The 15886-nt window shown below is 35.9% G+C and overlaps 1 protein-coding gene across 5 annotated transcripts in view; it reads left to right on the top strand.

The window, feature by feature from the left end:
* The window catches only part of grm8a (glutamate receptor, metabotropic 8a), a 264665-nt gene extending 249124 nt beyond the window's left edge, over positions 1 to 15541 (top strand). For 2 of the 5 annotated variants that reach the window (XM_087247588.1, XM_087247587.2), the window contains 2 exons: positions 8337 to 8583; positions 14749 to 15541. In XM_087247588.1, coding sequence (XP_087103714.1) covers positions 8337 to 8583; positions 14749 to 14765 — 264 coding nt within the window. In that variant the 3' untranslated portion in view covers positions 14766 to 15541. 5 annotated transcript variants of the gene reach the window in all.
* The last annotated feature ends 345 nt before the right edge of the window (positions 15542 to 15886 follow it).

A 15886-nucleotide genomic window follows, 5' to 3' on the forward strand; every position in this document is an offset into this window, starting at 1 on the left:
ATGGGAGATGGCCAGGAGATGGGTCTGAAATACGGGAGACTTTCAGGGAAAAATGGGAGTGTTGGCACGTATGGCCCAAACTCGGTTCTGGAGGGTCGGTGTCCTGCGGATTTTAGCTCCAACTTGCCTCAACACACCTGCAAGGATGTTTTTTAGAAAGCCTAGTAAGAGCTTGATTAGCTAGCCCAGGTGTGTCTAATTGGGGATGGAACTAAACTTTGCAGGACACCGGCCCTCCAGGACCGAGTTTGGACTTGCCTGCATTAAGGTAAACAATGTTTACTGGTGACTATACTAAAATCATCATATAATACCTTATCTGTGTAAATGGACATTTGATTACAATTGATTATATCTGTCTGTACAGTAGAAACATCAGATATGGGAGGTCCCTATAACGATAGCTGTATGTGCAGTCGTGTGTGTGTGTGTGTGTGTGTGTGTGTGTGTGTGTGTGTGTGTGTGTGTGTGCGCGTGTACTCGTGAGATCCACTCTTGGATCACGCAGCTACAGTAATTCAGATTTGATTGCAATCTCTGGTTGTGTTTTGGTGGGTGGAGATGAAACAGATGAGCAATAAAGCAACAGCACCTCCTCAGCAATAACACAAGAGCTCTGATCCAAAACACACGCACATATACAGCCTTTTAAAGAAAACTCAAGACTTATGATCTGATATCACAGTTCTGCTTTCCCTGGCGTGTTTTCAGAGCTGAACTCATTTAAATGTAAACCACATGAGAAAAAGCATCAGGTTTGTCATTGTGATATTCAATAAAAGTGCACACACACACACACACACACACACACACACACACACACACACACACACACACACACACACACACACACACACACACACACACACACACACACACACAATGCTCTCAGAAATGTAGCCAAGCAGTTTCACTCCAAATTTGGAAAATATTTGATATATTCGACAAATATTAGGTCAAATATGACCTTAAAAATGTATTTTAATATTTATTTATTTATTATATATTTATTTAATGTATACACAAAATATGTTTTTATGCATAAATGGTATATATTTTATTTGTGAATAAAATATAGATAGATTGACTAGATTATGGATACTTACAATAAATAAATAAATAAATATATATATATATATATATATATATATATATATATATATATATATATATATATATATATATATATATATATATATATATATAAATATAATATTTGTATAACTGCATATATTATAGAATACCTCAAACGTAAGTGAATTCCTTAAAGTCATAGCATTTTTATTATTATTATTATTTTGTTCTGGCTTCAAAATCCATTAAAGAACAGTGTAATTTAGACCATATAAGAGCAGCTGTAGGAGACCTGGAGAGTTCCTGAGGCGCTTTTGGGTAATGGTTATGTGAATGAGGGCTCAGTGTGACAGCATTCATACATTCACATGTAATCGCTCCTTTATGTCGCCTCAGTGCTTCAGAAATCACAATGTCTTGATCTGATATTTTATTCGTAATTATTCTGCTGGCTCATAAACTGTATGACTGATTCTGTTACAAGCCTGCTGGGAAAATGTTTTAAAAGCCTTTGAGGTTTAAGCTGACCTCTGTTTGCTGAGGACTTTCCATTATTATTATAACTTAAACAGCTTAAGGGGGTCATTTCACCAGGAATCAAATTTCCGCTGATTGAAAGTGTTTGATGCATTAAAGAACTTTCAGAGCTGGAAAAGCCTAAAATAGCTGGAGAAATGAATGAACTTGCAGGAAATTGACTCGCACTTTTAAAACGCCTACAAGGGAGAGTTTCTTAAATGTACAAAAAAGGTCAGAAACACTAAAGTTTTAGTTCAGAAATTTTTTTAAAGACATTTATTGATTTGAGAAAAATGTGATGTTGTTATAAATGTTTGGATGCAATTTTAGATAATGAGATGAAATAAAAACATTTAGGAAAATTAATAAAATATTTAATTTTACTAAAATGTTTTTAGAAATGATTTTAATATTGATTTGCTGCTCAAAAACATTTATTTATTATTATTTTCAGTCTTGATAATTTCAGACGGATGGATGAATGATGAAGGAATGAATAGATGGATACATGGATGAAGGATGGATGGATGGATGGATGGATGGATAGATGGATGGATGAAGGATGGATGATGAATGGATGGATAGATGGATGGATTGAAGGAGAGATGGATGGATGATACTGTAGATGGACGCAAGATAAAAAGATGTGTGTGCAGTACGGACGGATGGTTGAATAAAAGAAGGATGGATAAATGGATGGACAGAAAGACAGACGGATGGATGGATATATAGATGTATGACTTGAAAGAGAGATGGATGGATGATATGAAGATGGATGTACAGACAGATGGATCAGTGAAAGAAGGATGGGTGATGGACAGATAAGTGCAAGATAGAAAGATAAGTGGGCAGACGGATGGATGGATAAATGGATCGACAGAAAGACAAACATATGGATAGAAAGATGTAAATTGAAGGAGCAATTGAAGGATGATATGAAGATGGATGTACAGACAGATGGACAGATGGATGAACAAAAAGAAGGATGGATGGACAGATGGATGGATGCAAGATAGAAAGATGGGTGTGCAGACAGATGGATGGTTGAATGAAAGAATGATGGATAAATGGACGGACAGAAAGACAGATGGATGGATGGATGGATAGAAGATAGAAAAATGGATAGACTGACAGACAATGATGGATGAATGAAAGATGGATAGGTGGATTGGGGGATAAATGGAGTGATTGGTGGATTAGAGGATGGATATTTGGATAGATAGATGAATGAATGAAAGAAGTATAGAGGGATGTATGGAAGGACAGATGGATGGAAAGGCTAACAGATAAATGGATGAATGGATGAATGGATGGATGATAGATAGATAGATAGATATATAGATAGATAGATAGATAGATAGATAGATAGATAGATAGATAGATAGATAGATAGATAGATAGATAGATGGATGGATGGATGGATGGATGGATGGATGGATGGATGGATGGATGGATAGATAGATAGATAGATAGATAGATAGATAGATAGATAGATAGATAGATAGATAGATAGATAGATAGATAGATAGATAGATAGATAGATAGATAGATAGATAGATAGATAGATAGATAGATAGATAGATAGAGCATACATGGATAAACGGAAAGATGGATGGATGGACATATGGTTTGAAAAATAGTTGGATGGGTGGATGGATAGATGAATGAAAGAAAGAAAAATGAATAGATGTATGGTTGAACGGATGGATGGACAGCTGGAGGTATGGATTTATGGATGGATGGATGGAATAGTGTATTAAAGAAGGATGGATGGATGGACGGATAGATATATTGATGTGTAGACAGTTCAAAGAAAGAAGGAAAGATGGAGGGATTGGTGAATGCATGGAAGGATGTATTGATGGATGAAAGAAAGAAGGGTGAATTGGTGGATGGATGGATAGATGGGTGGACAGATAGACAGATAGACAGATGGACAGCTGAATGAAAGCAGGAATGAGTGGGGACAGATGATAGGATGGTAAGGATGTGTGTATGTATAGATGTGTGAATCCTCCAGTGCAGTGCAGTGTGTGCCCGTGCGTGCGTGTGTGTGTGTGTAGGTCTCCGCTGATGGCTTCACAGCAGTATGAAGTTCTAACAGTTTAAGCCGTGGCTGATGTGTCTCTGTCTGTCTGAGCCTCTGCTCATAATGCAGCATTATTTCTCCGATCGATATGTTATATTCCCACTGATGGGAGACGATGGCAGATATTCTGTAGCTTTTCCTGAAAAACAGACGTTGGTAGCTGGAGTCGGAGAGAAGTTTGCTGATTATATTTAATGAGCAGTGTTTCCTCTGACGGGTATTAATGGGCTGGATGTTCGTCTGAGGTGATGTCTTTGATCTAGAGACAAATTAACGCTCAGCTATATGTAGCTTTTAGTGGAAAATCTCCTATGTGTGTCCGATCGATATCTGTAGAGCTCGTCTCTGGTGATTACACGCAATTTCCCACCTTAGAAAGGTAGAATATCCACATTCACTGCTTGAAATATATTGTGGAGTGTGTGTGTGTGTGTGTGTGTGTTGACTGAAATTGTAGTGTCTGGATCATGTTCACATTCAGATGTTTAAGGGGATAATTTTGTTTAATGATTTTGATGAGAGTCTATTTACAGCTGTGTCTTTGCATTTGTGGTTTATGGTTGTGTTTGAGTATGAGGGTATGTTTTGTTTTATTCTGAACTGTAATATATAATGACAGAAGGTCAAGACAACAAGCACAGTGGGTATGGAAAGTATTCTGACCCCCTTAAATGTGTTACTGTTTGTTATACTGCATTTGCTAAAATCATTCAAGTGTATTTGTTCCTCTTTGATAAACACACAGCATCTCATATTGACAGAAAAACACAGAATTGTTGACATTTTTGCAGATTTATTACAAAATGAAAACTGAAATATCACATGGTCCTTAGTATTCAGACCCTTTGTTCTGTATCCGCTTGTTAAGTGTGACGTCTTAATCTGCTTCAGGGTCCAAGCGCTATATTAAACTGTATAGGGACTCTCAACAATGGGTAACAATAAGCATTTACAAAGCAATGTAATACTTTTAAACATCACAATCATGATATATACATCCATGCCTAATATCCGATGGCCAGGATGTGATGAATTTTTTATAAATGGTTAAATTATTAGTGTTTGTGATGCAGCAGAGACTGATGTGTACAGCGTGGTTTTATGTAAAATGCACTTTAATGCGTGATATGACTAAAAATTGGTCATAAACTAATATATTTTCACTTCAAATGCTTGGACCCAGAAACAGTATTTGGTATGTCATGACTTGACAATCGCACATAGAAGAAGCACCCGTTTGATATAATACAGTCATAAGTCTTTTGGGGAAAGATGTGGATGTGGATTTGGGGATGCTCTGAATACTTCCTGTACCCACTGTTTTTATGTTAATCAGGTTTCTAACTTATTTTTTTTTTAAGTTATAAAAAATTGAACTATTATTATTTTTAGACATTTTGGTTTGATTTATGTAAGTTGAGGTGACTAGAAGGGTTCATTTGATTCAACTAACACAATTAAAGCAGAAGTATTTTTTTACATTATATGAGCCACTGATCTCATTCATTTACAGCATTTTTTAACCTAAAATAACCAAAAAATGCCGTGTTTTTCAGATGATTTTATTCATTTTTAAGACAACACAAGTTATGAAATCAATATTTGTCTGATAAAGTTTAGTCTCAATTAATAAAAATGTTGTAAATATGATTGTTAAAACAATATTTAATTTTCAATGTTTTTATTTAATTTAAAGGCATTGTTATTATTATTATTATTATTATTAACATATGTATTACATTCGTGTTTAAATATTATTTATTTATTTATTTATTTTGAATTAGATTTTTTTTTTCAATAGATTAACATGGATCATTTGACAATTTCGTCTTTCACAATACTTTTCACTTCATCATTGTTGTATAAACACACCCTAACTAGCATTTTCTGATTGCAAATATTCTCTACACCATTATTATTATTATTATTATTATTATTATTATTATTATTATTATTATTATTATTATTATTATTATTATTATTATTACTATTATTATTACTACTATTATTATTATTATTATTATTATTATTATTATTATTATTATTATCATCAATCATCACTACTACTGCTACTAATAAAAAATAATAAAAATAATAATAATAATAATAATATAGGGCTGGGCGATTAATCGAAAAGTAATCGAAATCGACATTCAGATCCTATAATCTTCTTATTTCTATTTTGCAGCCACACCTGATCTCTGGTCAAGTAAGACGATAGACTCATTTTTGAGCCTTACTTTGCACAACTTTGACGATGATTGGAAGCTGCGCAAGAGGTGCCTTTAGATGGCATGTAAAACTTGTCAGTGAACTATGAGGGCAAAAAATTAAATTAACAAACAAAATAATCCTTCAGTAATCATAATCGAGTTAAAATATTCAATTAATGTATATTTTGATTTTAGGCCAAATCGCCCAGCCCTATAATAATAACAGATATGTTGTACTCGCCTTTGAATGTTCATTCATTCATTCATTCATTCATTCATTCATTCATTCATTCATTCATTCATTTATCTTGTATTAACATATGTATTAACAGGGATCACTTTGACAATGTTGTTGTCTGTCAGAATTCTTTTCACTACATCATCGTTGAAGGTAGCAACATCCCTAACCTGATTTCACCAAGTACTGTAGGACATGTTCCTGGATGAACATCTATGTTGACCCTGGAACAACATTTCAACCAGCCAATCAGACTTAAGAGATATGTTTACTGTTTATGTTCAGGCTCACGGTTAGGTTCATGCACTTCTATGATTGTTATTCAACTGTTATTCCCCTCTGATTTGGGGAATCATTTACAGTTATGGTTGGGTTTAGAAATAGGGAATACAAAAATGATGTTCCAGGATCAACATCGATGTTAATCCAGGACTGCAAAATCATGACATGAGTACAAACATCACTAGCATTTTCCGATTTCAGATCCTCTACAGCATTATTAATTATCATACGGTATATGACTCTATTCTGTGTTTTCAGCCTCAGCTTCAGTTATCATGTCTCCTCCTCCAGCTCATATTTTCTGATCTTTCCACCAGTTTGCAGTCGCTCTTTAAATGTCACTAAGCATTTCCCCCAAGCGGATCTTTTGCAGACTCAAACTCAGTGATCATGACTCTCTGACCGGAGCTTTTCATTACTGGATGTTCACGCTCCGGCATTAGCATTCCTGCTATTATCTGTAGCGTGTCTCTCCATCTGCCAGCAGAAGCTCTCTGTGATTTTTTACCCCCTGCTGGAGACAAAGATACACATGAGTGCTTAGCCTTTGAGGATTCTGTGCGTGTGTGTGTGTGTGAGCGTGCATGTGTGTCTGTGTGTGTGCGCACATGTCTGTTAATTGAGTAAGAGCTTTCATTTTTAAATTCTAATTAAGGAAAGTTGTAAATCTGTCTCTGAGTGTGAGCATGTGTCCTTATCAGACGCTAATTATGCTTCCAGCATCTGAGAAGACTTGATGTGCGTGTGTATGTGTGTGTGTGTGTGTGTGTGTGTGTGCGTGTGTGTGTGTAGGTCTGTGAAACCTTGTCAGAATGCCTGGTGAATAACAAACTCATGAGTGTTCTTTGATGCATGTTTATCTGTTTCTTTATTTAATTATTTATTCTTGGTGAGAACTTATTAAGCAAGAGCTACACTTTTCTCACTCCACATTTGCAGCTTATTAATGAATTTGAAGCATTGTGCTGAACCTGATACCAGGACTCGACCATAAAGCAAAAACCAACCAAAAACATCGATGAAAATAAAAATCATATTAGGGTGGCACAGTGGGTAGTGCTGTCACCTCAATGCAAGAAGGTCGCTGCTTCGAGCCTCGGCTGGGTTAGTTTGCATTTCTGTGTGGAGTTTGCTCGTTCTCCCAGTGTTGTCGTGTGTTTCCTCTAAAGACATGCACTATAGGTGAATTGGGAAAGCTAAAATTGTCCGTAGTGTATATGTGTGAATGAGTGTGTATGGGTGTTTGCTAGTGATAGATTGCAGTTGGAAGAGAATCCACTGCGTAAAACATATGCTGGATAAGATGGCGGTTCATTCCGCTGTGGCACCCCCAGATTAATAAAGCAACTAGGTCTAAAAGAAAATGAATGAATGAATGAATGAATGAATGAATGTATATATTCAATGTATATATATATGTATACATATATATATGAATGTATATATATATGTTGTGGAATATTTATATATGTTTAAGGAATTTAATAAAGATAATAAAACAAATACTTTAGTATTTTTAAAATAAGAATAATAATACATTTTATTTGTAATGTGCTTTTCTTAGACTCGAAGCGGTATAATTAGGTTAAAGTTAGTGTAATTAGAAGAGACAAGTCACTGAATAACAGGGGTTTGTTCTGTAGACAATCCAAAATAAATATTGCTTAAGGGGGCTAATAATATTGACCTTAAAATGTTGTTTTAAAAATTAAAAACTGCTTTTATTCTAGCCTAAATTTAACAAATAAGACTTTCTCCAGAAGAAAAAAATATTATCAGACATACTGTGAAAATTTTCTGAATCTGTTAAACATCATTTACGAAATATTTGAAAATGAAAAAAAAAAAAAAGGAGAGCTTATAATTCCTAGGGCTAGTCCTTCTCTGTCTGATCATTTCTCTCTTACTGTGTTGTTTTCAGATGTACATCCAGACCACGACCCTCACTATCTCCCTCAGTCTGAGTGCGTCTGTGTCTCTGGGGATGCTCTACATGCCCAAAGTCTACGTCATTATCTTCCACCCGGAGCAGAACGTTCCCAAACGCAAGCGCAGCTTCAAGGCCATTGTCACCGCCGCCACCATGTCTGGAAAACTGGTGCAGAAGGGCAGTGATCGACCCAATGGAGAGGTCAAGACTGAGCTGTGCGAGAGCATGGAGACCAACAGTGAGTACTGCGCACCACATTAGGGCTGAGGAATTCAAGTTCACTTTAAAGGGAAGATTTCAAAGTATTTAATTCCCAGATAACAACTGATCAAACTAATAACACAGGCTCATCCGTGTACTACAATTCATCTTAACTGGTGAATGTATTCATATACATATTTATATGTTTCATATGTCACTGTTTTTGGCTGTTTGGCGCCATCTTGTGACCAAATAATAAATAGGTTAATGTATGCTGCATTCAGCCCTATTAGATGTGTGCATACTTTACATTCGTTCATCCATTCATTCATTTATTTTCCTTCTTATTTTGAATCCAGTCGCATTTATTGACACTAATGACATTTTAAAGACGAAAATCAAGTGTAAAGTGTGTTAAGCTTGTATAACCACTTCAAAAGTCCAGTCCCGTCATAATGTCTTAAACATGCCTAAAATGTGACTTTAAGTAAGTTTAAGACAATAAGTATCAGAATATGGAATGCTACATATTCCTAACCTGATTTCACCAAGTAGGACATGTTCTTGGATTAACATTTACAACCCGGGCTCATTGTGGAAACGTAGCCCCGTGGACGTTTTTGCGGACCGCGATTTACGTCCCGGCAGGTACGTCTTGGAGCGGGGGTTTTTTTCGCGGGTCCGCGAGAGGCCGCTGTGCGAGCTTTTTCGCGTCTCGGGCGCCTCTCGGGAGCGCGCGCCGTTCGTGCCCGCGCCGTTCTCGCGCGAAAAACCGCGGGATCGGCCGACTCGGCCGCCCTCCTCTTCCTCCTCCTCCTCCTCCTCCTTCCCTAAACCCGAGCGACGGTTCGCAAAAGCCGTCCAGAAAAAAAAAAAGCAAAAGCCCTCGTCTTCGATTTCGACCGCGTTTTCGGATCCCAACGCGTTCTCGCCCTTATTTTTCGGATTCCGTTTTTCGTCTAACCTGATTTTCGGAACCTGCTGTTCCCCGGACTCGATTCTGGTCGCCGTCCTCCTCCTCCGGGCCCTCCGCTCCGCCGACGCAACACTCTGAGCTAAGCGGACAAACTGATTGCATTGGGAAAGCCCTCTATTCGGAGGCGAGCTGTCGGCCGGCGAGCGCGAAGAGGAGGGGCGGAGCGGCGACACACCGCCCCCCAGCGTTCGCTCGAAAAAAACTAAACGCGTCCTTACGTACCTCCGGCCACGTAAATCGCGGTCTCCAGAAACGTCCGCGGGACTACATTTCCAGAATGAGCTTGGGTTGAACATTTATGTTGATCCTAGACCAACATTACAAACAGAATTAAGCGATAGGGTTTATGTTTAGGCTTTCAGATAGGTTTATGCACTTCTACATGATTGTTATCCAACTATTATTCCTTCTGGTTTTGGGAAATTTATGGTTATGGTTGGGTTTAGGAGTAGGGAATAGGTATGATTACAAAAATGATGCTCCAGGATCAACATAGATGTTCATCCAGAATCGAATCGTACTTGGAAAAATCATGACATGCTGCTATGTAAAGACAGCTATGTCATATTAATACAGATGATGTCACTGGATATGATGTTCATCCTGATGGTCAAAGACAGACTTAACCTTGATTATTTAGAGCCAGGAGAACACCTAATATTGGACGTCATTTGAGAATAAGTTGCATTGAAAGGACACTAAAAGCATGACATTTTTCCCCCATCCAATTTCCATTGCTTTATAGGATGAGTAGTTCATTTGTTAGCTTACAAAAGAACTCAATTTGTAACTTCTCTCATTTTCAAATCGTTTTCTTTTGCTTTAAACCGAAAGCTGTGATTCATCTCAGAGCTGGCTGGGTTAGTTCAAGGCTTATTGAAGTTTTTTTTGGTGGAAAATTAATAGGAAATATGCTTTGATAATCGCTGGTTGCTCTATCCTTGGTTAGCATCACATTTCAATCCAGATGTTTGGTAAACATTCCAGCTGTATACCGAGAACAGCTGTTTATACAGGACGCGGAAACCAAACACAAGTCTTGCTAAAAGCCCGAAAGTTTCCAGCTGAGATGTTTTGCCGGAGGTTGACAAATAAACTGAAGTGTGACATCAATGTTCTGGCTGTGATTAGCATATCCGACTAGCTGCCTTATTTGCCTCCTTGATACATTTTTTTTTTTTTTTTTGGCTCTTTCTGATTGAATTTTTTATTTATTTTTTTGTTCTCTAAAAGTGCCGGATTATGGGAGTGTTGAAAATTTAATCACTCAGAAGTGATGAGAGGCTTTGAGGGGATAGAAGCCCATTTTAAGTCATCAAGCCAATTACTTTGTTCAGAGCTGCGGGTGATGCTGAAACATTAAAGCGCGGCGTCAAGACCACCCAAAAAACTTTCACAGACTCAATTAGACAAGTTTTTATTTTATTTGAGGCTTGGTGTTTTGGCTAGACTTTTACTTAATGGAGAGACTAAAAAGGAAAGGATTTGGAGGAAAGAGTGCACTGTGAAAATGCAGGGTTTAACACAATTCATTCATGTTGCACCATGCCTAATCAATTTAAGTTTACACATTTAAGTGGATTGAATATAAAACAATTAAGTTGTCAAAAAAGAATCTCAAGAATTGTGTTGTTTCAGCTTGTTTTAAATAAGTGGCATAAACAAGCAACATTTTTTTGTTTTGTTTTTTGAGTGTGGGTCGAAAACATTTAAAAGCAAAAATAAAACCTTTAACCTTAAAAGTTTTAGTTACACAATTTGACGGTTTTTTTTTGCTACAACTTGGTTGTTTTATGTTCAATTTGCTTAAATTTGAAAGAGTAAGATGTCATTGTATTCCCTCATAATGTCCAACAATAATAAATAGTGTAAATTTTTACAGCGTATTTGTTGTCAGAATCAAAACAAGTGTTCATCCTTAATGTGATACACTAGAAAAATCTACTTTTTTTTGGAGACAACTTCATTGTTTTATATTTATTCCTTTATTCATTTTCCTTCGGCTTAGTCTCTACTTCAGAGGTCGCCACAGCAGAATGAAGCACCAACTATTCCAGCTTATGTTTACTGCAGCAGATGCCAGCAACCTTCTTGCTGTGAGGCGACAGTGCTAACCACTGAGCCTGCATGCTGCCCTGTTTTATAATCTATCCACCTAAATTTGTAAAAACAATTAGGTTAACTTAATCAATTTGTGCTGGGTCAACGTGAAGGAGCAAACACTCACTAAAATTTCCCGCACACACATTTTAATTCTGCCATTATTTGCTCAACTTTTACTTGTTTCTAAACTTTATGAGTTACTTTTTTTACAGTGTAAAAAAACTGAAAAACCTGTAACCATTGACTTTTTTTTTGTGTCAATGGTTACAGGTTTTCAGCATGCTTTAGTATATATTATTTTGTGTTTTCAACAAAAGAATGAAACACACAAAGACTTGATGGTGACTAAATAATGAGTACATCTTAATGTTTGGGTGAACTATCCCATCAATTAGAAGTTGTCTACAGATCTGAAATTAATTATCAAGTGAACAACATTGATTCACTATCTCAAATGATTCATTTAAAATCAATGCATAATTCATTTAACAGGCTTAAATTATGACTCATAGTGTGAACCAGTACATGAACACTTTTCCCAGCAACATATTTAGACAGTTTTTTCAGTTTTTATTCATTCATTCATTCATTCATTCATTCATTCATTCATTCATTCGTTCGTTCAAGAGTGCATGGATTTGTTCTTTAGTGTTTGCACTTACAGCAATGAAAATTAATCCACACTGAACTGAACTTAACTGAACTTAAACTCTGAAATCTGGACTGGCACTGTTTTAATTTACTAGAACTTCTGTTATAAGCTGCTTTGATACAATCTACATTGTAAAAGTGCTATAAAAATCAAGATGAACTGAACTGAATTGAATTGAACTGATTTCATTCATTCATGTCCATTAAGGCTGTTTTAACACATGAACCAAACCAACAACTAAACACAAAGTTAAGACCGTCAATCATAAGAAGCATTGCAATTTTCTGTACAGCATCACATATAATGTAGATTTCTGCACAAAGTCTGCTTTTATAAATAGGTTGAATTAATGCAGACCTATGCGGGTTTAGCTAAAGTATACACAAGACCTCAGTGTTAACATCAGCTCTGCCTTTAAAGGCTTATCAGTAATTGTAAAAAAAAAAAAAAAAATCAGTTTCCCCATCGAGAAAATAAATCGAGTTTTCACTCCTGCACCCCTGCTGCTCTCTGTTTTTCTTAATTAAAAGTTGTGTCTACAAATCTACCGAATCTATTGAGGCTGTTTGTTTAAGGGAGAAACTTTAGAGAACAGAAAATAAGGACGGACTGTTTCCTCAGATGATTACAAGACTGATTTATCCAGCAGAAAAACAACACCACTGAGATGAGAAAGTGTTTATCTCCACTTTTTAAAAATGAAACTCTTTATTGGCATTGAAGATTCTTTTCGAAGCCTAAACATACAGTATGCGTGGAGTTTTTAAAAATGTTCCTCACACCAAAACAAAAAAAATGTTTTATTTTGTACAACAAGTTTTAACCATTTGTATTTATTTATTTATTTATTAGTTTATTAGTTTATTTATTTATTTATTTATTTTGAATTATTATTATTTTTTATTTATTTATTTATAATTATTTAATAAATGCCTTTATTTTTGTATTTATTTATATTTATTTATTTAATTTTTGGTCTTTTTGCTGCTCAAAAACCACTGATTTGATAGAATATAACTGAATAATTAAAAAAAAATTATAATTCTTACCCTAACCTAAGCAACTTTAACTTGATAGTATATAAAAAAAATCATAAAGTTTTAAAAAAAAGCTTGACAAATTTTAACATAACCTTTTATTTATTTAACTTTTCTATTCAAAATTGGAAACCTCACAAACACCGGTTAAAATATTATCTATTATTATTAGTATATATAAAATATTATTATTAAAATAATTATGTATTTAAATAAGTTATACAGCTAGACAAGTTTAATATAATCTTTTATTTATTTATTGCTTATATTCAAAATTGAAAACCTCGCAACACAGGGTTATTATCATTAAATATATAATATAATATTAAGAATCATTTAAAAACATTTACATTTCTCAAAAACTTTACAAATATTATTTACACTATTAAAAAAAATCTGAATAACTTTTTCTTACTAAAGGATTATTTGGAAAACCAAAAAGCTTCTTATATGGCATCACCGTTTAAGCCCCTTATCATTTTATGTTAAAACATGTATGATTTAGCTTTAAAAATATTAAATCATTAACCGATTCTTCAGGTCTAAAAATACCCAAAATGTACTTTTTTTACAGATTGTAAACCATACCTGCCAACATTTCCATTTTTCCCTGGAATCTCCCTTGTTTTAAATATAAAATCTCGTAATTTGTATGGCCCAGTCTAGTAAGAAAACTCACTTTTGTCCATGTTTGTCAAGATGCTGAATAAACCACGAAGCTCATTATCTCACAAAATTGATGAAATATTCAAATCTCTATTCATTTTTAACCTCAATCTGGCAACATATGTTACAACAGTGCAACTTGTTTGTAATGTATGTTGCCAGATTGAGGTAAAAATGAGATTGAAATATTTAGTCAATTGTCTGAGGTAATGAGGTGAAAGTGTTTTTTGTTACTAGATATAGGCTATATTGAAGTGTTTCCAATCTCTGTGTAAATAGAGGGGATTACATTTATTAAATAACCCCCACCCCCCTCCACGCCTGGTCTCCCAGAATTTCAAAGACAAATGTTGGCAGGTATGTTGTAAATGTATTATAAGCATACTTGCCAACACTCACATTTTTCCTGGGAGTCTCCTGTATTTCAGACCCATCTCTTGCCACCCTCCCGTTTTGGTATAACTCCCGGAAAATTCCCATCACTTTACCTGGCTTTTTGGTACGGTCTGTAACGCCCTCGCATTGCCAGCTTTGGTATAGTACCTGATTGCAGTGGCCGCCCGAAACCCACTCTATAGTACAGTTACTAAGACCAGCACCACATTCTCCCGAAATATGGATGCTTATATGGAATATAATGGAAAACAAATGTTGGCAGGTATGATTATAAGAGTTTGTCATTTTAGATATTTAAATGTAACACAAAACAAGCAAGAAATCACTATTTTTTTTCCCAAGATGCTGAACTGAAATGTTTCTCATCCGCAGGTTATGCAGTGGAGTGAGAGTGAATGTGATTCTCTGTTGTTTCCTCCTCCAGCAACATTTTCCACCAAGACGACGTATGTGAGCTACAGCAATCACGCCATATGAGGAGGGGCAGTCTCTGGGGGCGGAGTCGAGGGCGGGGCCTGTCACAAGCAGGATGTCTGCATAGTGACGCGCGCTGGCAGGAAAACGGACCTGGAATGGGCATCTGAGCATGAGATTTTTTATACTGTTCTGCATCAATCTAAAAAACCTGCAGCCTCCTGGGAGACGAACGGACATTGGTGGATCTTCCAGAGAGACTGCTGAACAAGAGCTACCGACCCTGCCATGAACACACGTAAAAAAACGCACACACTCACAAAACTCAAGGTGCAGGCTTGCAGTCATACGAGAAAAAAATACGTAAAAATAACTCTGCACAAGTAATCGTGTAAACATTCTGCAGACGAGAGCATTCACGGTTAACTTTTGGAAATGTGGATGTAAAAACAAACAAACAAAGTAAAAAAAAAGAAAGAGCGAGAGAGAAAATATATGAAAACTACCAGAGTCGAGCTATGTTTGTTGTTATTGTATTTTTGTGGTCGTGCAGATTTTTTCATTCTTGTCCCACTTTTGTCAGAAAGCTGCATTCTGAGATGACGTGTCTTGTATTGGCTGACTGAACCGTAACCTGCGGGTTTGTGAAGCTGTAAAATGCCATGGTTGAAGCATGCTAGTTTTTATACCAAAAGAACAAACAAAATATGAAGAAGATTTATTTATAATAAAGGAATGTTTTGCAAATGTGTAGCGTTGTTGGATGTGTATTTGACAGTGGGTTTTCTCATTGCTGTCATTCAGGTTCGATTCTTCGAGACATTGTTTAAGGATGATTATGGTCTTCATGAACAGATCATTCATTCATTCTTTCAATTTTGTCCCTATTTCAGAGGTCACCACAGCAGAATGAACCACCAACTATTCTGCCATATGTTTTACACAGTTTTTACCCCTTATTTAATTTATTTTATAGCGCATGCACTTTAACTATGGGGGAACTGGAGCACTCGGAGCAAACCCTCACTGACATGGGGAGAACATGCAAACTCCACACAGAAATGCCAATCCCTTCCACCCCTACTCCTCCTCCTTT

This window comes from Danio rerio, chromosome 4, assembly GCF_052040795.2.
Source record: "Danio rerio strain M-AB ecotype USA chromosome 4, GRCz13ab, whole genome shotgun sequence".
In the NCBI taxonomy this organism is placed as follows: Eukaryota; Metazoa; Chordata; class Actinopteri; order Cypriniformes; family Danionidae; genus Danio; species Danio rerio.